The sequence below is a fragment of the Apteryx rowi genome, unplaced genomic scaffold, assembly GCF_003343035.1.
Source record: "Apteryx rowi isolate R43461 unplaced genomic scaffold, aptRow1 scaffold_474, whole genome shotgun sequence".
Taxonomy (NCBI): Eukaryota; Metazoa; Chordata; class Aves; order Apterygiformes; family Apterygidae; genus Apteryx; species Apteryx rowi.
The window spans coordinates 208,124-226,728 of NW_020450732.1; the positions used below are offsets into that span (position 1 = coordinate 208,124).

The 18,605-nt window shown below is 34.3% G+C and overlaps 1 protein-coding gene across 1 annotated transcript in view; it reads right to left on the reverse strand.

Moving 5' to 3' along the window:
• The window catches only part of LOC112972101 (CUB and sushi domain-containing protein 1), a 579,349-nt gene that overhangs the window by 188,939 nt on the left and 371,805 nt on the right, over positions 1 to 18,605 (reverse strand). The window contains exons 17-20 of the mRNA XM_026078182.1: positions 16,052 to 16,240; positions 11,078 to 11,194; positions 9,427 to 9,642; positions 3,863 to 4,051 (exon numbers count right to left, since the gene is read on the reverse strand). Of these exons, the coding sequence (XP_025933967.1) occupies positions 3,863 to 4,051; positions 9,427 to 9,642; positions 11,078 to 11,194; positions 16,052 to 16,240 (711 nt within the window). The remainder of the gene's footprint in view (positions 1 to 3,862; positions 4,052 to 9,426; positions 9,643 to 11,077; positions 11,195 to 16,051; positions 16,241 to 18,605) is intronic.

Here is an 18,605-nt window from a genome sequence, read left to right on the forward strand (position 1 = left end):
AGCTGCACACAGGTATATGGGAGAAATGGGAATCCAAAGTAGGCTCCATGAAACATATATGCAGGCAACCAAATGTGATATGTGCTGGATTACAGAAGCATTCTTTAGCTCTGGAATTGACCTCTTAGGCAGAAGTCTTCATAGAATACATACCCTAACAAGATACATGACATAGGAGGGATAAAGATGTTGATGCAAGACAACAGGAACTAACAGGTCACTTGGGACACTTTTGTCAATGACTTTTAAAAAAAAAGAATCAAACTCCCAAATTAATGAATGCTTTACACCTTCCTATTTAAAGAATGTACAGAAAAATTTAAAAGAGCAGATATTAATGTGAAAGCATGTGAATGAATCAAGAGAGAGGAAGAAGTGAAAACCTATAAGCCCAAGGTAAGTAAATTACTGCATAAATGGACTGAGACCGTGCATATTTAACTTATCTGCTTGCAATAAATTTTCTTTACAAACATAAAGCTCTTCTGTTATGAGCAATATGGCATATGTGGTAATTCATCTAAATATAAAACAAGCCAGCTAGCATTATTAGAGTCTATGAAAAGGCTAACGGTAAGACTGCCAAGCTATGTGATGGGGAGGAGGCATAAGCAGGTAAATGAAAACTAGGATTTTGGTGTCAATTTTAAGAGAAGGGGACAAAATTCAGATTCATGAGACAGATTCAGAAACCAAGATTTAATAGCTTTAAGGCAGTGTGACGGTATGCTCCCGGCTGCCCCAACCTGACCTCTCCATAACCCCACTTGGCGATAATCATCAGTAACAGTCGTGATGGCTGCATCCGATTCAAGTCGGAATTTGGGGAGACAGATAACAGCACATACCAAGGACTAATTGAGCATGCGCCAATCCAAATACAGCCAGTATGCAAATATGACTACGAGTCAACCATCTTACCCCATAAATAGGTGGCAGCCCAGAGCCCGTTGAGCTCTCCTGCACAGCAGTTGGCTTCATGGCAAGATCCCCCCTTGAGCAGGGACGCCTCTCAAGGTTACTCCTCGAGGTTGAGAGATCCCTTACCCACGACAGATCCTCAGTAAGTGACTAATAGCGCACTGAAACTTTGCTAAGTTGCATCTCTGATTGATTGTGCACATAATCCTTTAGACATAAACAGYTGAMCAAGTCTGGGACTAAGGTTGGATCCAGCTGCACCTAGATTCCTCTGAGAAGGAGTTTGGAAAGCAAGGGGGTCCACTCTGAACCTCGYGACTCAACGGGAGGGCCTCCTTGACAATTTCATTTGTAGTTATTGTTCTACCCTCCACGCAGTAAATAACCAAGTGTACCTTGCCATCGAACCTTGTTAAATCACKGTCTTATCTCAATAAAACATATTGCTGCTTCTCTCTTATGGGTGAAGTGCATCACTCATCTGTGACAGACAGGTATCTGCATATGAGTTCAATATCTTAGCTCCCAACAGTCAATGCAGCTCTAGCCAATGCTTGTTAATGATGCCTGATTCAGTTGCCCACACATAGGCATCTAACCTCACCTGAGATGACATAAGGTAACCTGCCTGGAATTCAGATGCTACTCCAAAAGAACAKGAAGCTCATCTAAATCCTGTCTGACCCATGTGGGTGTTTCACCTCTAATGGCAGCAATTCCCTTATGACCAATTCATCTCACCCTAAACTAGACACCTGAATTCTGGCAGCTGGATTGCTCTCTAGGCTTTCTATTGACTTTATTGACTTAATTGCCTATAAATGGAATTTAAAAATCTAGCTCACATGTGCACAGCTACAATGCAAACAGTCAAATTTAGATGTCTGGATCTAAACCTGAATCTCATCCACTGTAAAATACTTGCAGGCTAAGATCCCCTACTCATAACCCATAGCACTGGAACCAGTTGGTGATGGACAGCTGGCGATGGATTCATAGCTGTCCTCCAGGGAGATAGATAATGAGGTTGTAACCTCCAACTTTAATACCTATTTGTGCTTTTTATTAACTTTTCTTCATGTCCAATCACCTTACAGTCTTTTAGGGCTGTGGGGGGKTTTTTTGAGGCCGAGAATATGATTATTTAAATATACAGAATAACTTCCTGTTCCACAATTTTTGTTTGTGTTTTGTAAGGTGTAAAACACAGAATCACACATTTTAAACTATTTTATTGCACTTTGATATGACTTAAAAAATGAATAGCATTCACAGATATTTTTATTAAGTAGGAATATCTTTCTTTCTTAAAGCCCTATCCTTCTGTCAGTCCTCAAAATATATGTCAGTGATTTGCTTAGGAGAAGATATGTTTTATATTAGTTTGCTTTTTAATCATTCCATTTAATGCTTTCTATAAATTATATAGATATACAGTAAAGACATTAATGTGTTGACTGTATAAGAGTCAGCTACTTCAAAGAACTTTATTAATGAACAACAGTTGCACAACATGCAGCAGCTTTTATTTTCAGTTTTAATTGAGCACGGATATAGCCTAATAATATCTTGATAAAGCTAACAGAGAACATTACTTATTAAGAGTCATCTTTTCTTTAAGAACAAATAAATAAGGAGCTAATTTTCCATTCACACACATAGATAACTACGGAATAGCAGATCAGTCTTAAAAATTAGGGAAAATGAAATGCATACAAGGTTAGATGTCAGTGTGTGAATATTGTTCTAGTGAAATCTGAACACTTTAAATCTATACATGATGATGCACACTTGGTTAGGCAATATTCATAGACAAAGAGTATTATGTAGTCAGTGATACGTATAAGAGGAATCAAGTTGAAAATGCCCATAGACTTAAAACTAGGATTTCCAAATGGATAGCAAGCTCCATATGATACTGACTTCTCTCCCATCTGTTACTTTCTTTCATCATGAGTTAAATARGCTAAAGTTATTAAAACACAGTTAAAAATACTTTTTCCATAAAATATATCGTATATATCATATAGTTTTCATTTTAAATATATACATATATATATATAAATATATATGAAAAAAACATAGGAGATAAGACTTTTTTCAGATATAGAGATATGTTCTTTAAAAGCAAATAAAATAAACCTGCCAAGGGTGAGTCTCTCCCTTAATAAAATAAAATCCTATTTAAAACAAGAACCCTCTTAAGGCAATCCATTTAGAGGTGAGTTGAAGTATCTGACATTTCAGAAGCATTAAGTTAATAGGAGCTGATCAGATTCGATTCACACTGTGGTGGTTCATAGCCCACATGTAATGCAAAACAGCAATCATCATGTGATAAAACCAATCCACAAATCAAATACAACAACCATTTGTTTTTTTAATAAATTCAGACCCAGAGTTTCTCCCAAAAAAGAGCTATTCACTCAATCTGAGCTTATAGTTATTGATTTTTAACAACAGCACATTCTCATTTCAAAAATTATAATAAAAACACATTATAAAAAATCACCCTTAAAACCAGCTTGGGGACTCTACAAAAGGCTCTTTTCACCTCAAAGTTTTAAACACCATTTCTTTACCCTGAAAGATAAAGTGGGAAATTTTTCTTTCTCATTGTTTTTAATAAGGGCACACATCTACTTCAGTTATTGCATTTATATTTTATCTTGTAACACATTCTGATCTTATTTTCCAATAAATTCTAACGAGTAATGACAGTTGTTCAAAAGCTAGTATCATTGTTAAGTTCTTCTTTCTAATATTTGTTCTCTAAGTAGAAGAGACATGCACTACTTATATCCTGGACTGACTTGAAAGTCTGTAAAGCTTGGGGACCAATCCTTTCAACCCAAGCAACTTGTTATCTACCCAGTATTCTGATACATGCCATGTGCTATTAACAATTTGATGAATGAAATGAAAGCATGTGACCACCTACCCACACACCTTGGCAGAGGTGCACTCCATACACGCCGGCCACCACCCAGGCAGGTAAGTTTATTAGCACCTTCCAAGCGATATCCAGGGAAACAAGAAAAGATCAAGGAATCTCCAACACCAAAATGAAAACCAATTCGCCTACTGAAGGCAGGAACACCAGGATCATCACATGGCTCCAGATCATATTCTGCAAACAATAAAACATAATAGATTAAGTACATGGGACAAGTTGTCCATGCTAAAAAATGTTAAATTAGTTGCATAGTATCAGTACAGAACACTTGGAAATACGTCTTTCAGAGCCATTTTCTCTACTTAAAAGTAGTGCTGTTTTTATATTTCTATTATGGTCATGCATACAGTAATTATATACCTATTGTGTCCCACCTGCACTACATTTATTTTCTTAATTTCAAGGGCTGTAATCAGCTTGTATCATGAGTGGTTCACTATAATTTTGTTTAATTGCATCCTTTGTATATAATTCTTGGTTCATTTCCTCTGAATTCCCAAACAGCTTTAGGAGCAAAACTTATGGTTTAAAAATTCATTAGGTAATGAAAAGAAATTGAACAAAAATCAAATGAAAGGTCAAGTGAATGAGAAGATGTATGACCACGTTTTCAAAAAATGTGCTTGAGTTTCGTAAGTAAAACTATACTCTCAATCAGGCATTCTCTGTTTGCATGCCTTTTAGAAATCTCATAGATGTCACTTAATTGAAAACAAATATATATGTATTTTTTAAGAAGATTCAAAGGGTCTGAATTTGTTCTCTCTTTTGTAACTATGAATCAGAAATAATCCACAGAATTTGGGAAATCTACATGAACATAAAACAGTTGTAAGAAAGAGTAATACTGCGGTCCTCAAAATGCCTCCTAAAGTGTGCAATTGTCTTTTCAGCACTACTTAAATGACCTGTTTAACTAACAGCAGATGTATACAGAACCATACCTGCACTGGAATTCTCATTATTCTCAGAGGGAATGATACTCTTGGATTAAGAACAGTATATACTTTCCACTTTTGTTTGCACTCATAAGAAGTCATGCATTTTTAAAAAAACATTTTAAAAGAACACTTTTTTGTAAAGTAAATCCAATCACTGAAAGAATTAATAGTTAGAAATTTAAGGAACATTAAGTTAAGCAATTTTAAGTTAAAATTTGCACAGCTGAAAAGTCAAACAAAAATATAACCCCCTGAATACAAACAAATAAAGCTGGCCTATCTGTCAAATAAAAATACTTTGTTATTTTTCTGTCATGTAACAATAAAAATATCATGGAAAAGGAGAATCGTACTTAGCAAACTGCAACATGAAAAACATGTCTTCTCCCATGTCCTATCAATTAATAATTACCACAGCTATTTAAATAGAAATAGATAACATTTAAACAGAATCTTAAATACAAAGAACAATGTATGTTGGTTAYAATAAATACTAATATTATGTCAAACCAGCCAACATGAATCCCAAGCTCTTTTTTTTCATTATATGTATTGAACAAAAATTAGCAAAAAGTCATTTACACCTGGCAGTATGAATGCATAAAGAATATAGACATAAGTTCAATTGTTCTTGCCTTTTCTTGATGGATCATCCTTTTCCAGGGAATAGGAAGAATTAAAAAAATTAATTTGTGGAATAATCACCAATTATTTATTTTGTCAGTCAGCAAAATGACATACAGAGAATAATTTATAACTCTGCATCACAATTAACATTTGTGTCTAAATACTCTGAAAAATCAGGGTCCACTTTACTACCTTTTATTTTGGTGGTAGAAAATAGTATAAGTGAGAAATTAAATTAAAATCAGAAACAGTAAATTTCTGTTTCCTATACAGGTAGCCCAAAGAGAAAAGCCTCAAAAGGTAACATTAGTCATTAGGAACATCACTTTAGGCTTCCTATACAGAACAAAGAGGGAATTAGGTGACTAAAAATTCAGGTTGAGTCAAAAGAACAAATCTGTGGGGAAAAATAAGGTTTGCTACATACAGAGGGGCTACACTTAACTCAGGAAATATCTAAGCCACGCATTTCTGCATCCTCACAGAATATCCTGAGGAAGTATCACAGTATGTTTGTTCTTTTTTGTGTACTATTCCATATGTATTCACTACTGACTACTGCTAGAGATAAGATGTTGCAAAAGATGGACTTCAGCTCTGACCCAAAAAGACTTATCTTCTGTACTTCAGAATATGATACAAAAAGCCAAGAGACCATTTAGAAGAGTGCCACCCCTGATAACCGACAGAAAAATACTTTGCTCTTTATGTCACCTCTCCCGTTAAGCCAGGCACTTGACTCTAACTGAAATTCATGACCCTGAACTGTTTCCCAGAACCGGGCACCTACAGGGAACTCTTCATATTGATATGTGATGACATGGATTTTAATGACTTCTCCAAAAAATACTTAATAAAATACAATGAAATATTAATTTAAAAAGAAACCCACCCCTTGCCCATTAAAGTGAATACCCTAAGTGTTAAGTTAAAGAACCATACTATTTGTGTCTCCAATATGATGAATATTTAATTTTTCTCATTTAGACCATCCTAAAATATTCTATAGTCCATTTTCTAAAACATTTATCTTGGAGGTTGGATTGATAGAATCAAAACCAGTTAGTCAAAGGAAGAAACTAATCCAAAGTTTCTGAATGAGTGTTTTAACAGCTGACTTACTGAACAAAATAAATAAAGAAATCCTTCCCTATAGTAACCTTCTTGTGGGAAGGTCCCAAAATAGTAGAAGTGATCTATGAACCACTTTAGGTCCAGCAGACAAAAGTTTAAAGTTTTGAAAACACATGATCTACTACCTCTGCTCAGCACTATAAAGGCTGAGGTAGATATGGTTTGGCAGACCTTTAGGCACTTGGGGAAATTGCTGACAAAAATATAAATTCCAATACATTTTAGACTTCTTCAAGGATCACTAGCAGTTGAGTAGAGCTTCTGAATATCTAAATATGAGATTTGCATGTTAGAATATATGTAAACTGTACTGTAGACCAAAACCAAAATACAGATGCCTTCATGGTGCCTAATCAGCACATAAAAATCTGAGATGGTTACTGTGTTTTTTTGCTATAGGATTTAAAATGTTTCAAGCAATAGAACTTCATTATTTGATTTCTGACAAAACATCCTCTTCTATTCCCAAACAGACAAATGACAACATAAAATCTAAAATCCCACAGAGAAAAAAAATTTTACACTGCCTTATTCCTGGAATTAATTTATGACAGCACAGCCCAAATGTAAAATAGATGTGAGAGGCTTCTCAACAAGAATGAAATTGCAGTTTCAAAATTATTTGCTTTACCCCATGGAATGAATAGCTTCACATACCAAATGGTGGGAGGATGAGTGACAATAGGCATAAGCTGAAACAAGAGAGGTTCCAACTGAATATATGGAAAAACTTTTTCAACACATTGGGAAAGATTGTCCAGAGAGATTAGGCAGTCTCCATCCTTAGAGGTTTTCAAGATCCAACTGAATTTTTATTGTTATACTAGTATTATAGTATATTATTTTCTGCTAGTCTATTATTATATTGTATTATTATGTAATTATACAAATATATTGTTATTGTGTTATTATATAGATATTATATTAAAATTTACTGTGAATTATTTTATGATATTATGATAAATGAACAGCACAAAGATGCATATAGGAGGGAATGCACAGTTATATGGAAGAGACTTTAATCAAAAAAACAAGATCTCTTCTTTGATAGTTATAAAAATCAGAATGTAATTTGCCACATATTAATTCATGTGTATCTACCTGTGCTACAGTATACATAAAATATCCATATTTATCCATTTGCATTTTTACTAAAAATAATGCTCTGTATGTTAGTTCAATTCTTTATGTATGCAACTTGTATATACTGTCACTGCTACTTTTGAAAGTTTCTTTCAATGTGAAGAAAAACAAATCCTGAAAAGGTTATTTTTTCTTTATAACCTTTGCAGGATTTTTTTTTCCACTGCCAAGATAATGGAAAATAAGCACAGCAGTACTGTCACTCTGTTGTCAAAAGCAGCTTTCAAAAGGTAGAACAGAACAAAACAGTGCGTATATGGCACAATAAGAATGAAAAAAAATTCTTTGCAGACTTGATGTTTTATCTTCTATTTGCATTACTGATTTCTGTACTATCAATTCTGTGTTTAGTGGGAGAAATTTGTCAGGTGACATTCAATTCAGACTAAGCTCTTCTCACTAAACACTGCTTACTATGAAGAAATACATTGTGATTGTGTGAAAATAAGAAAACAGTCACGGTCATTTGTGACGTAAAATTAATGTACCTGATAATACTTCTCAGAACATTTATTTAATATATATGATGGCTACTTGTGTATTTGCTGTAGATAGAGCATAAACCTTTGCTTCTCATTGAAAAATTCGGTGATCCATGTATTTTGTTATTCCGCAATTTTTCCCTTACACCTATAATGATATTTTGTGCATTTTTCTGCAAGTTACATAGCCCTCTACCATTATGAGCTATTTATAAATAAACTACCAAAGGTAATACTTAATATTTGCATTTACATTCCAAACTTCTAGAACTCTGACCTCTGATTTGGTTAGTCCAAAGTATCCAGAATGAATGCAATTCAGCATCTGATATAAGCAGATCCATCACCACTACTCTGATCAGTAAGTTTTTTTCTTTTTTTAAACAAGCCAGCCAAATGAGATGTATTATTTGTGAATATCATGTGCACCTGACAACACTGCCAGATCTTGGACAAAATATATTAATTTTTAATTTTTCTATTCTTGAATATGGTGTACGAGGATCTGGTATGTTAGTTCCTTATGTGCTTCTTCCACAGAATATTCATGCACAAAAAGAAACATGAGCATCTTAACTAGTGGATGGCTCATTCATATTCAGTATCTGTAAATATGCTACGTTACAGTAATAGAAAGAAGCACAGATAATTCTTGCAAAATGTAGTCTAGTCTAAATAGACTGCAAGTAAGAAGCAGTTAAAAACTGAATTTTTCAATTCCCTAAAAGAGGAATTTGTAAAAAATATCAGAACTTCTTCAAATATCAAAGCCTAGTAAATCATTCCTTGCAGTTTTATATATACATTTTTCTATTCCAAAATCAGTCTCAATTTAAACTCCTCTGTGACTCTGAGTTAGCATACTAGTGCTTTTCCACTCTATTCTTCCTTTATTGGAACTGTACCAGTTTCTTTCTTCTGAAGCAGTCCCCTCTGCTTCTGTACTTTTTTTTTTGCTCCATCTTCCTCCAGCCTTCTTTTTCAGTGTTGTTTCATAGGTTCCCTGGAACCACGGAAAACTTCTCATTAAAAGATTCTCATCACCAACAGCTTCCGTCTCAATCTGTCAGTCACCTATATAAACCTTAGCCAGTCTTCTAAGATAGAGACTATATATTTCTATTGACTTTTTTCCATATGCTTCACAACGTTTCCCCTAGCTACAAGTAAAAATATTATCTGGAAACAGTTTCTGGACATTTAGCAGAACGGAATTTCTTACCTGAAAATGTTATGTTGAAGCCTTCGTAAGAAATTGAAAAATCAGATATAAATCGAAGCTGTGCTGTAAAGTTTCCAAAGAGGCCAGCTTTAATTGTAGGGGGCAAGACCGAGCCAGTTAACCTGGCTACTGGTTCTGTGAAGCTGCCATCTTCAGTGATGAGCAAATAGTCATGAGAGCTCTCAAGGTGAAAGGTATGAAAAACCAGCTGTACACCTTTAAAAACATTAAAAAAGSGCAAAGTAAGGCATTTAACAGCAAGTTTTTCTCTTCCCTTATACATACGTGATACAGATCATAAATTTCAAATGATATGGAAAGATTTTCAGAAAAAGTAATACACAGAATCAAAATCTGAAATTCACAGAACAAAATTTGCAAAAAATACATAGGCTTAATACGTGGGTTGCAGATGTTTGTTTAGTTTGTGTGTAGCTCATTCCCATAAGACAATTGATGAGGTYCACTTTTTATCTGTATAAAACAGCCTGAAAATTTAAAATTCTCTATATATGTTTTATTCAAGTTGCTCTAATAAGCCCCTTTCATTTCAGTCTCTACCACCATCTCACTATTAACCAGGAGAGATACTTTATTGTTTAATAATTAGCTACATTTTTCGATTCATTTTACTTTCTGCATTTCCTCAAAACCAGTTCTACTTTTTGTCTCAACTTGGGAGAAGTACCCATATAGAACAACTAAATACATACAAGTTTCGTATAGTCTTTCATATACACAGGATAAAATTGGCTGGGACTAGCCATTTACTCAAGTCTTGATTGCTTTTCAATCATCAGTTTCCAGTCCACCAATGAAAGAGYTGTTTTCCATCATGGTTAGCTTCCAAATACGACTATTTAGTGTTGGGGGCAATATTCTTTATATATATTACATTTTAAAATATCATATGCATCTTAAACAAAAATCCTATCTGTAATGAGGTTTTAAACAGTAGAGAGTGTGAAACATCAAGTATACTTCACAGACTGATGTCATGCATAACAAAAACTTTTCTTACCGTATGTGATAAAAAAGGAATATACTCATTATAATTCGATTCAGTGGTATGCAACACASATCATCAGTGCTTCCTAGGCTTTTTTCATAGTTCTTTTACACATATCCCTAATGGATAAACTGCCAGGCTTAACTGTGTGTCCAAATGTTGCTCTATAGTGCATATAACAGAGAGATAAACAATTTCTGAAATTATGTATCTGAAATTTAAGTTTACTAACACACTGATCAAATGTGCTGCTTGAAACTTACCAAAGGAGAAGACCTTTCAACAGGGCCTTGGGAGTTTTCACTAAATATTTCAGTGCTATTTAAGAAAAAACAGTATTTTCATACATTTTGTCTTTTCTACTTTCTTCCCATTTTTCTGAGAGGTACTAAACCAAACAAGTTTCCTCAGGCCACTGCTGAAAGAATGTTTTCTTTTCAAAATAAACACAAACTAAAGACATTACAACATCTGAAGACATGTATTTGGGGATATTAAACTGAAACTTTTCTTTTTTAGAGAATAACAAAGCACTTATTTACCTCCATCTGAAAAAGGCATTTTCATTGTGTTTTTCCACTTGTTTGAGGTTTTTATACATAAAGATTATATATGCATATGGAATTCATATTAGATTCTTACCCTTGCCATGTGACACTTCAATAGTCCAAGTACAGTTTAAGGAGTTTGGATAAAAATCAGGAAAACCTGGAGAAAGAACAGTTCCACTCTTCCCATGAATGTATCCACCACATAAAGCTTAACAAGAGAAAAACAGGGAAAAAATCAAAACAAAATAAAAGTCATACAGGAAGTCCTGTTCTTTGCAAAATCTAAGTTAACTCTTTGAACTACTCCTTTATTAAAAGTATGGTCATGTATTAAAATCAGCAGAGTTAATTGGTCTGAAGTGATCCCATTCACATTTGACAATAGCTTGTTTACTCTTAAATTAGCCCATGAAAAGGAGTTTATTTTTCAATGACAGCCCTTCCTCCTAGTTAGCAGAAGACAAAACAAGTAAAACTTTGTTCCAAAATATTGAAAATAAAAACTCATATTATAGTACTGTTTAAGAAGTAGGATTAAACAAAAACTATTTTTGTGTGAATTAACTATGAAATCAAACATCTTAAGAACCATGTTTCTTGCACTGTATGCTTAAATAAGCATTTCACAGCACATGTAACAAACAAAAATATTTAAGAAAGAAAATGTAATTTCTTCAAAGAATAGAAAAGTTTTCTCAGTTCGATTTCTTCTGTGATATTCAGGAAAAAGAGTGCATTTTCCTCTCTTTCAGAGATTCAGTTTCTCTCATCATAAGTAATTTATTTGGAACTGAGTATTTTGAAAGACAAAAGAACTATGCTAAAAACATTTTATGTATACTAGCATTTGCTAAAGTAGGCTGCTCAAATTTGCATGGCATATTAATTAAAGTTTAAGATTTGCATTTTATATACAGCTGAATTGCTCACTGATCTTATAAACACAGCATGGTTGTGCTTTTTTCTCATATCTGTTGCTGTCCAGCCTTTTATGTTATTTTAAAATTTTAATAAACTAAGTATTTTACAATGCAACAACAGAGCATTAAGACACTTTCAGTTTTCTCCCTCAAACAGACGGGTAAACTTTGCCATAAACTAAACAGCAAATAAATATGAGAAACTGTGCAATAAACTTGCAGTAGCTGAGTAAACGTATATAAACATATATAGTATGTGCATATACATATACACACAATATGCATGTTTGCATTATATTTAAAGTTCTGTTTTCATTTCATATTATACTAAAGTGTTTATTAAACACTTTTTTAAGCTTTTTTTTAAATTTAGGTATTACATATATTTATATATAAATAAAAGGATAGAAAATATTTCTAGACTGATTTTGCCTGCATATATATTTCTGAATGTAAGCATGAGTGGCAACATGCATCACCAAAACCACAATAAAGATATGACTGATAATAATGAACACAGAGTAACTAATATAGATATCCAGTTAATAACAGCTTAACTGAACAGTAGCATATACTCATTCAGAATCCCTATTATCCTGTTAACATCACAGGAGAAAGAAAAAATATTTGACTGTGCAACATTCCTTAAGGTAGGTATTAAGTATTTACAATAAATTTACCTAGTTATAAATTTAAAATTAAAATATGTAAATAATCTGTTCTTATTTAGCTCTCCGTAGAAAATTATTTTCATGTTCCACATTGAGATCACAATATTTTGAGACTGAAACATTATTCAACAGTACACTTTATTTAGAAGAAACTTTGGCCATTGTGTCTCAGTACACAGTTGTCTTTATTCCTTTGTTGGTACGAAACAGAGTAAGATGCTTTTCCCAAAGGGCTTTCTTCTATTTATTTCATTTCTGAAGTTGCAATTTGGAAAACATCAATAGTCTGCAGGTGGCTATATAATGCCACCTCAGCTGGATTGAGGTTGAAATCAATTTCAGTTAAATGTCATATTCAAAAAATTTGAGTCAGTGTCTTTCATCATATGTATAATATCAATTACCAGTAAATAGGGCAAATGGAAAATATTCCCTAAATAATGATGACCTAAAACTGTGAGTTTTGTCTGGTCTTTTTTGTACTTGTTATATATTTAGCCCAGCTGGACACGTGACAGAAAAAGAAGAAACAGAATGGAACACCTGCATGTTACATGCCTATAAGCCCTACTCCAGAAAGGCTTGAAATGCTCTGCCATACAGTTACGCTGAAAGTGGGTGATGGCACTGGGAAATAAGGACCCTCTTTCAAAGAGTGAAGGTTAACTGTGTCCTTCTGTATTTCAATAGCATTCATTTGTAAACAAAAGAATTAAATATTGGCATTTTAATACAAAAATATACTCACAATTTATAATACAAAGTAAATTGAAAAAGAATAGCATACTATTCAAAGTTAGGATCACTAAAATAGTCTTCCTCAAGCCATTGTAGCAAAGCCAACAAGCAAACAGAACCCATAAAATTAATGGAGGAGTGTTAAAAAAGCTTTGTTTATTTTAAAATTACATTTTACAGAAGATTTGTGATATCTGTTTCAAAGTTCATCAACTGGGCTAAGCACATGCAGTCTAAAATTTATTGCAAAATGCAATTTAAAACATTTTTTCCTCTGTCCTTCCAAAGGAGGAACAAGTTGTCATGCTTAAAAGGTGAGTGCGTTTGGATAGTCGATTAGTTTTCTTTGTGGTGATTAACAGCTTTGAGTTATATGATAATATTTTGGTAGCTTATATGTTTTGTGCATAGGGTCAGAAGCCCGTAGTGAAAATTGGAAGCCTGAATGAGAGTAAGTGCCCTGATTTAACAAAATAGTTTAAATCAGAGTTACAAACTGAAATACTTTGTTGAACCTAACTCTAATTTTGGCCTTTGACATTCCCCTGTAATCAATGGAAACCTCRGACCTGAAAAAAGGAATTAGAAATTCACTAATATAAGTAATTTACTAAAGCAGAGCCTTTGCTGATTTGGGCTTGGGTCTTAGCTTTCAACATTGATCTTTCATCACTGCCACAGAACACAGTTATATCTTAACAAGGAAGAAAGCTGACCAGGGTAAACAGGGTTTAAAAGATAATCATTTAGCAAATAGGAGGGAGAAAATAGGAAGTTCTGGAAAGAAGTTTACAGAAAGCTGCTTACRGAGATTTTTCGAGGACACTGGGCTATTCCAATTGAAATACTTCGTTATATTTGGATCATATTTTCTGTAGTTTCTGTTAGAGGTATTTTGTAGCAACTATACAGGCATTTCATGAAAAAATCAAGTTGATTCTGTACTTTATAGGAAAAGAACTTTAAAAAAATCAATGATAAAAAGAGTACAAAAGTATTTGCTAGTATAGTTCAACATTTGAAAAAATCAGCATGTATGAACTGCTTATACATTAGCTTGATTGCAACTTCTCGTGAAAGCTCTAAATAGCTTTATATGGCACATCCCCTGAAACAAGCTCTAAGCCTTCCCATGTAATTTCTTTCTATCAGTAATCAAGATAAACCCAGCTCTTCTCACCTGTAGAGGCAAACATGCCTTCCTACAATGACAAAAGGAACAAACACATGCATACATGTTTTCCAATTACAACACCTCTGGACTATCATAGTCAACTAACACTGGAGACTTTAGAAGCACATAAAAATAGAGCTCAAAGTAATTTTATCTTTTTTCAACTTTAGTTCCTCCTGCTTTTTCTGTAACTGCTGAACCGCAGAATTATAAAATTACAAAGTTCACTCCTCCTCCYGTATCTGGCAAGGCACTGAACTGCAATTTAAATGGAAGGGGCCATATGAAATGCACCAGTTCTGCTCCTCCACTGACAGAAAACTGTGATCCGTCAGGGTAAGGATCAGCCACTGCTAAGAACTGGTGCAAGTATCCACTCCTCCTCTCACTCTAAGGAAGACTCAGCAGAAAAAAAAAACCAACACAGCATTAGATTCTTACCATCATAAGAAAAGCAGAAATGTCACAGCTTCTTTATTAGCGTTGAGACAGAGATACTATCTTATGCTTTAGGGGAGCTCTGAATTGTTCTAAAATAATGTTTCCCAGAAATTCACTGAGGCATCACAGCTCTTAGTACCATGTTGTCTGTAAGGTAATCCAAATTCACAGGTGCATGAGAAAATGGGCCAGCAGGGTTGTCAAAGACAAGAAGCTGCCAAGGAATAGTTGTGGAACAGTTGCATAATACCAGTGATATTCCACCTCTATACTACTTTCAGGGTGTCCTCTCTTTTCACTTCATTCAAGCCAAGTATATATGGCTTGCAGCTTTTCATCATCTCAAGATTCTGGTATATAGCTTAAAGATCAAGCAGGTGACTAATTCTTGCTAAAACCATACTTGAAAATTGTTTAAAATTAGTTCTAACACAGTCATTTACGATAAGAATTCTCAGCTGAGTTAGAACACTCATATATGGAGTAGAAACGAACAAAGGCATTTTACTGCAATTCCTGAGCACAGCTTTGCTTTGGTCACGTAAGCATGTGGAAAGGAGACATCTGAAGTGTATTTTAACTAGACCTCATATAATTATTAATAGTTAATAAATACTGAAGGTTTTTTTCTTTCTCTTTTAATTTACAAATACAGAATTTCAAAACAATCAATTTCAAATTAGAAATATGCCAAGAAAATTAACTATATAGATAGACCATGAACTGTTTTGGTGTCAAGTATTTTAAGTTTCAAGTAATCATTTTGGTGTTCAGCATTCAAAGTTTAAAACTTAAGATATGTTTATTAGTTTGGTTTTAAAATATTAGTTGAATGGCACCATTTTCATTCATAGTGGAAGAGCAGCACCCTCAGAGAATTCTAATTTTTCTGTTAGTGAATAGGTACCTGTAAATTTCACTGAACATTACAGTACTTGACTGAAAGCTGACAGAGAAATGTGAAGCATAGCTTTTACTAACAGCAAAACCATTTTGGAAAAGTATGGACCTTGGTGTAACGGAAGGGAGGTAGTAGCAATGATAAGCTTAATTAGTTCCTGAAGACAGAAGATTAACTTTCTTGGACTTTAAAGCTGCTATCTGAAGAACCTGACACTTACCATCACAGCTGGGTAATGCATGATTCCACTGATGGTTTCTTTCACATATGAGTGGTTCTTCATCGCTCAGTGTATATCCTGGATCACAGCTAAAAGTTACTGTAGAGCGGATATTAAAGTTGTTACCATGGCGATGGCCATTCACTGGAATCCCTGGGTCAAGGCAAGAATCTGATTCCAGAGTAACACCTGAAATACACGGATTTAATTTGTTTAGTTCCTTCTTTTCCTTTTTAGACAGTAAATAGACAAATTCCAAACAAAATACAAAATGAATAAGTGAGACAGAAGAAATATCCCCCAAAATATACTTGTTAATATTGCCCAAGCTCTGATGTAAGATATAAAGCACTTTGCTTAGCTTGTTGTCACTGACTCGGCGCATAGTTTTTCAATATTCAATCTCATAGAACAGAAAAGCCTAAATAAAGTAGGAAAAGATTGAAGATTTAAAGTATTTTTATTAACCAATGAAAGAAAAGGACAAAATAAGCACTGAACATCTACAACTATAGGAAGTTATTAAGGTTCAGAGTATTAATACACAGTATTTTCTTTTGCTAGTATATAAATCACATTCAGTTATTACATTTCATCTATCACATTTCTGATACTCTGGGAGGATTCAACTTGTCTCTGTGATAGTAACGTTTATTTGACTTAGTAAAAAAGCACAATGACAAAAACATACAATCGATGAACTCAGAAACCACTTGTTAAATCCTACAGATACAATGCTATACATCAAAAATAGACGGAAAATGAACATAGCTTACATAGCTGTTGTATAACTTATCTGACAGAAATAGTCTTTAATAATTATGTCTTATAGCAGAGATTGAATAGTGTGTGGTAAATAAACCTGGAGCTATATGTTGAATAACAACAACAAAAAATACAAACMCCAAAATACAAGCTCATTAAGTGAGCACTATCCATTTTGTTTAATGATAGCAGGTCATAGTGGAATTTCATCATGTATGAGTCATAATGGATACACACAAGAGAAACAAATAAAATCTCTCCACTGTGATGAAAGGCATTTCTTTCATTTATTTTCTGTTACTATATCGTGTTCCTGGAAAAGACAGTGACCGAGTTCAGTGGAACCTCTTCAGAGGATGGGGATACTGTTCCTTCTTCTACAAGAAGCTGAGCATGGTCAGAGGAAAACCTGTCTCTCTACCCTGGTATCCGACCCTCTCTTTCCCACCTTGCAGTCACAAATGCATATTTTGCAAATATTTAGAAGTGACTTTTAGAAACTAATTTAATCACTAATCTAATCACTCATTCGATTTTCTAAAGAGGGAAAAGTAATTTGTTGCTATAATGCGTGGGGCATGTAACAGCTACACAGTTTAATATTCTATATACTCATACATATTACACACCTATACTTTCCCTTTCATGGATCAAAGAGTCAAAATTATGAGAAAAACAGAGTATTAAAACGTAAGATTGTTAAGAGTAAATTTTAAAGAATGCTCATATGATACAATCATTGCATAAAATGACTGAAGAAAACAAGTCTGGTAAGAGGAACAGGAACCAAAACCTGGCTGAGGGCCGTAACCACTATGTTACTCATCTACGCTAGCTATCGGGCAGTCGCTGTGTCACTCAGTGAATTCCAAAAATTTTCTGGACAAGGCAAGCATTTCAGCTGGAAGCTGGAGTGCTGTTCCTTGTCATCAGCATAGTTTTATCCAGAACACTGATGACACAGATGGCAAAAACAATTTCTTGAAAGGTGAGAGATGAGTATTTCCTAATAAAAGACTTGAGCCAATGTATCCTGACATCTAGGTAGGCTTAATCTAACAAGGGGAATAGTGGCAAATTATTTTTGCTTCAAAAAATGAGTAGTTTTCTGGAGAAATAGAATAGGTGCTTGCTCTCATAAATGGTTCCAAGAACGCAGAACCAGAAGTCACACAATTAAATCAGGAGAGTCCCCATTCTCTGGCACCAAGTCCAATGTGTGACTCAGCAATCACACAGCTAAAATCTTGTCCACCTCAAAACCATACGGACTTGTCCATGCTGCCTGTTGAGAACKATCTCCTGCTGAAGCTATCCCTAGAACTATGCCCAGGTACTGTATGCGAGTGTGTCAGTCAGCATGGGTCAAAACCACACATGGGGTTGTGCTAAAAGTTAAACTGTATGAATGACTGCAAGAATGGAGCCAAGGCGCAAGCACCTCCAGCCCACTGGACCAGCTCAAATGGTAAGAAGTATTTCCCTGTAATCTACCAAGGGTGAACTAGCCTCATGGAAGTGCAAGGCTGCAAATATACTCCTAGTCTTAGTGTTCTTCCAGCAGTTGTTGTGCAGTGATAAGTGACTGCATTTGTGCAAAACTGACACTAAAACAAAGTGTGTTACAGCACTAAAAACTGTGATACAGTCAACCGATTTGAAATATGCTGTGAGAGAAACTTGTAATAGTGGTGTTTTAAAGGCAGGGGGGTAGCAAGGATGACTAATAACAGGAAGGAAGGGAGAGAAGTGGAAAAGAGTGAAGGCAGTCAAAGAGGAGGGTAGAAGA